The sequence below is a fragment of the Lathyrus oleraceus genome, chromosome 6, assembly GCF_024323335.1.
Source record: "Lathyrus oleraceus cultivar Zhongwan6 chromosome 6, CAAS_Psat_ZW6_1.0, whole genome shotgun sequence".
In the NCBI taxonomy this organism is placed as follows: domain Eukaryota; kingdom Viridiplantae; phylum Streptophyta; class Magnoliopsida; order Fabales; family Fabaceae; genus Lathyrus; species Lathyrus oleraceus.
The window spans coordinates 185,174,408-185,179,964 of record NC_066584.1 but is presented as its reverse complement, the minus strand read 5'-3'; the positions used below and the strand labels follow the sequence as shown (position 1 = coordinate 185,179,964).

At 39.0% G+C, this 5,557-nt stretch overlaps 1 protein-coding gene across 1 annotated transcript; it reads right to left on the bottom strand.

The window, feature by feature from the left end:
• Window positions 1-1,033: 1,033 nt before the first annotated feature.
• LOC127094661 (uncharacterized) lies at window positions 1,034-3,080 on the bottom strand. Its single transcript, XM_051033467.1, has 3 exons — window positions 2,957-3,080; window positions 2,308-2,484; window positions 1,034-1,788 (listed from the first exon to the last, which is right to left on the bottom strand). Exons 1-3 carry the CDS (start codon window positions 3,078-3,080, stop codon window positions 1,034-1,036), a joined length of 1,056 nt encoding a protein of 351 aa, XP_050889424.1.
• Window positions 3,081-5,557: the final 2,477 nt, after the last annotated feature.

The following is a 5,557-nucleotide window of genomic DNA, read 5'->3' as shown; positions in this document are numbered from 1 at the left end:
AACACTTCCATATACTTTTCAAGCATGTCAGCGAAGATGGAAGTCATGCAACGTTGGAAAGTGGTTGGACATTACACATCCCGAATGGAATTCTTCTGTATGCAAATACACCATAAGGGCATGTTTATGTTATCTTCTCTTGGTCTTCCAGAGCAACAACAATATGATTATACTCGGAGTATCCATCTAGAAAATAGTAGTAGTAATGACCGGCTAGCCTCTCCAACATTTGATCAATGAATGGTAACGGGAAATGGTCCTTTCTAGTCGCGATGTTTAACATCATGTAGTCAATACACACGTGCCAACCTGTAACTGTCTTTGTAGGGATTAACTCATTCTTCTCGTTTCTTATGAGGGTGGTCCCTCCCTTTTTGGGGACCACATGCACCGGACTCACCCATGGGTTGTTAGATATAGGGTAGATAAGACATGTGTCTAACAATTTCACCACTTCTTTCCTAACCACTCCTTTCATTGTTGGTTTAAGTCTTATTTGAGGTTGGACCACCAGCTTGTGATCGTCTTCCATGAGAATTTTATGCATGCACACTATGGGGCTAATACCTTTCAAGTCCTCAATTTCCCATCCGATAGCATTTTTGTATTTTTTCAGGACTTGGATTAGCTTTTCTTCTTGGATACTCTTGAGGCTCGAATTTATTATGGTCGGGCATTTACCTTCAGAATCGAGAAAGACATATTTGGGATTCTCGGGAAGTTGTTTCAACTACGTCCCCTTCTTGGACTCTTTATTCTCCTCACATGATTGAGGTAATCGTAAATCTTCCCACCGGTGTGATCGAGATCCTTTCCAAGGGGGTTGTGCATCCATCATAGCCAGCACTTCGGATTCCCCGTTGTCCACTTCTTTATCACCGTCAAAAATGGACAAACTCAACACTCTTTCCAAAGGTAACTGCGGTGCATTCAAAGGACTATGATACGTAATCACTTGATCCAGAACCTCTATAGTATGACTGGTGCAAATATCGTTTTTGTATTTCATGGTGTTTCGAACATCAATTTTTAATTACTCATCATAAACCTTCAAAGTCATAGTACCTTCCTCTATTTTGATCAAGCATCTTCCCATCTCTAAAAAGGGTCTTCCAAGAATGAGAGGAATCTCTTCATCCTCGGGCATTTCTAGAATCACGAAATCCACCGGGAATACAAACTTGTCAATTTCCACTAAAACATCTTCAACAATACCATAAGGTTTCTTAACCGAATGATCGAAGAATTGGAATGTCATCCTGGTATCTTGCACAACCCTTATACCCAGTTTCTTGTAAATGGATAACGCGATGAGACTCACACTGGCTCCTATATCAATAAGAGCTTTTTTGAATGACATATCTCCAATGGTGCAAGGAATAGTGACGTCACCTCGATCTTTCTTCTTCATTGGGATCTTCATACCCTGCAAAATAGCATTACAAGTTTCGGTTAGAATAATCGGGTTAGCGTCGATGCTACGCCTCTTAGAAATGATGTCCTTCATGAACTTGGCATAGATAGGCATTTGTTCAAGTGCTTCCAAAAGCGGAATGTTGATTTCTAGCTTCTTGAACAACTCTGGGAACTTCTCAAAGTTTTTCTCATGTTGCCCCTTTTTCTTGTTTCTGGTGGGAAAGGGAAGCTTAATGACCGTCTTAGGTTCAGTGACTTTTTCTTTCACCACTTGTTTTGGTGCAAGCAATTCTTCCCTCACAACTTCATTTTCTTTGATCTCAATATCCACTTCGATCAATTGATCTTCATCTTCAGTTGTCTCCTCAAGTACTTCATGAGATTTACCGCTTCATGTTGTCACATCACTCACATTATTATGCTCTCTAGGATTTGTCACAGTTGCACTAGGTAGAGCACCTTGTGCTTGAGAACTCGAGGCTAATTCCTGTGCTATTTGACCCATTTGAACTTCAAGATTTTTTATGGATGCGGTAATGTTTTTCTGATTGTTTCTGGTTTCTTCTTGGAATTGAACATTATAAGTTGCCATTCTTTCAATGGAAATCTCCCAATCAGCTTTCTTAGGGGCTTGTTGTTGCTCCTGTTATTGATATTGAGTTTGGTATTGACCTTGTTGAGGAGCGTTCCCTTTCTGATCTTTCCATGAGAAATTGGGATGATTCTTCCAACCCGGATTGTATGTGTTGGAATAAGGATTATTCTGCTTCAAAAATGTGATATCCTCAACTTGTTGAGGAGTTGCAAAACAATACATTGTTTGGTGCGGTCCATTACAAATCTCACAACAGACAATAGGAGTAGGTTGGACTTGTGCTACCTGTTGGGTACCTATATTCACCCTCTTCAACTTCTTCTCTACTTCAGCAGCTATAGTATCTTCTATACGGATTTTATTGGTTTCCAGCTTCAAATCGATAACCCCTTCTGGTTTACTTACACATCTGTCGTACAACTCTAAGTGCTCATTAGCAGCAATTGCTTCAATGATCTTTTTGATACCGGTGGCTGTTGAGAAATTGGTTGAGCCACTGGCTATGGTATCGATCAACTGTTTGGTCTTTATTTTGAGACCATTTACAAACATCTGCATTTGTTCTGTTGGATCCATATTATGAGTTGGGCAGGTTACCAAGACCCTTTTGAATCTTTTATAGGTATCTCCCAAAGATTCCCCATCTTTCTACTTAAAATTTAGAATTTCATACCTCTTCCTAAAAAAAACGACGCTGGAAAATACTCATTCAGGAGAGCTTTTCCATCTCTTCCCAAGATGTAATTCTACCGACTGGGAGAGAATAGAACCATTCTTCGGCTTCTTCCGCTAAGGTGAACGGGAACATTCTCAACTTCTTAGCTTCCTCCATATGACCATCAATTTTTATAGTGTTGCTCATGGTCAGAAACCTCTGCAAATGCTTGTTTGCATCTTCATTTATCTTTCTAGTGAAATGCTTTCTTTCAAGTTGATTAATAGTACTTGGGTGTAACTGGAAATTAGCCACATTCACTGGTTGGTTGACAATTGTTAATCTTCTGATTGGTGCATTTGCGCCTCCGTAGTCACCCAACAGTCTTTCTGGTGGCAGTGGGTTCTCCCCCATTATTTCGATCTCTCTCTCCAAACCTGAGTCAAAACCTGAATGAATGGACATTTGTTCTTCTTTTGTTTCCAATCTTGCTAATCGAGCTTGTCTGAGTCTTGTACACAAAGTTCTTTCAATTTCATCGTCAAAAGGAAAATCAGCTGAGGCCTTACCTTGCATACAAATATCAGACACAAATTAGTTGATAATGATCAAAATAAATAATTAAAGAACAGAGAATAAATTTTAGTTGCAGAGTAACAAAATTTCAATTGAAATAAATTTAAACTTTAGATTTGGCAGTCCCCGGCAGCGGCGCCAAAAACTTGATCGGAAAGATAGCAAGTGTACTATTTTGCCAATGCAGTAATAATAGGGACGTTTCCCAAATATCGATCTCGAGGACTGCGCAGTAATATGAGTTTAAATTGTGATTCAATTAAACAAAACGAATAGTTGAAGGTTTTTAATAAGTCACTCTCTAATGAAATTAGATGGAATACAAAAATATAGCTTTTACACAATTGGTACAATTATGCCAAGGATGGTGTATGATTATCTCCTGTAATGACCTTGAATGTATATCTCCTCAAACAGCTCAAAAATGCAATTACCAGATCTTAAAATTGTTTCTTCCTAAAACCATAGAGGGAAATCTTTGATCATTCATTCTAATCTCTAAATCCTTAGGGGATTATAATGAAACCAAGCCTTTTGAAATCACAAGATATAACTAGTAACCATAGGGTATCCCTTGTCCTAAGTGATATCTACTACAGTTTTATTGTGCAAAAACCTTAACAATTGCAATCCTGCAACTTGTTAACCATATAACAATCCTTATTTTTCTGATAACGAAAGCGTTAAAAACATTGCACAATGAAATTGAATAACAAACATAATGTTGAGGGAATTACAAATTCATAGTCATTACACGATCAAATCAGGGACACCCCCTGGCATTGGGGGGTTTAGCCACTCATATTATTCAAAGAAGATACAACATTTAATATAGACATTACAAGAACAAGAGGATTTCGTTGATCTTCAATGACATTCACTCTTGAAGGACCTCCGTCCTCCACAACTCTTGACAGTTCCAATCACAATCGTACTAATTCTTTATCGTGCAAAAAGACGATCCCGTTCTCTTTCTCCAAAAGTCCCCTATATAGTCATTCATCAATTATTTGATGTAACAAATACCCAAAATGCCCTCCGGGATCAGCAATTCCAAAAATCAAGTAAAATTAGAAGATGAGGCGTCCAAGCCAACACTGGCCGTGTCAGGAAACACGGCCGGCCGTGTTGGCTTACTGCTGCCAGCTCTCCAACACGCCCCTGCCAGGACTGCTGGCACAAGCACCCGTGTCAGCTCCCTATTTTAGCTTATTAGCCTCCTCTTCCTTCCTTCCCCTGACACGGGTCGTGTCATGCAACACGGGTGGCCGTGTCAGGGCTACCGTAACATTAAAAAATCTTCTTCCGATGATCCCAGAACGCCCAATTCCCTTGGAGAGTCTTTGGGTATTCTTGCTTGCACCTGAAACCAACCAAACTACCAAAAGGAAGCATATAATGGAGTATATTGATGAAAACCAAAGATAATAACCAAAACATAATGGAAATGCAAACATCTAATTTACTTAACAAAATAACACAAACAGGTAAAATAAGGTGTTACCGACTTTATGAATTAATGTCGAATGAGTGTCAAAAAACAAGTAGAATTGGAGACCGATCAATGCCTCCAACCCATTGGTCTGAAGATGCTCGGATGCGCTTTATTTGACACAAGCGTCGATAATATTGACCAAACTACAAGAATTTATTAGCAAAGGATTTTTCATGAGTCTTTCCAATATGAACTTAATTTTCTCTTGTTCTACATCAAAAGTCATTTTTCCTCTTTTAACATTAATGATGTCCCCAACCATAGCTAGGAAGAGCCTACCTAAGATTATGGGGATTTGAGAATCCTCTTCATTTTTCATTTCAAAAAAATCCAAAGGGAACATCATCTAGTACACCAATGGGGTATTTGACTATCATGTCAGCAATTCACAGTGAGATAGGGGATTTGGGCTAATGCAAGACCCTAAGTCACAAAGTGTCCTTTCAAAATTCATGTTGCATATAGAACATGGAATAAAAAACTCCCCGGATCTTTAAGCTTAGTAGGCAACATGGTTTCGATTATTGTGCAACTGCCAGCAGTCATAGCTATTGTTTCATTACCTTCTAATATTCCTTTATTATCCAAAATTTCTTTTAGAAACTTGGCATATATGGGCATCTGAGTCAATGCCTCCGTAAAAGGCACATCGAGGTGGATCTTTCTCAAAAGCTCCAGAAACTTTTTAAATTGCGCCTATACCATAGCCTTTGTAAACCTTTGTAGGAATGGAATCAGCGACTTGTATGGGGAAGGAACAACATATGGTTCTTCCTCCTCTACCTCTTCGACTACCTCCTTTTCAGATGGTGTCGGTAGA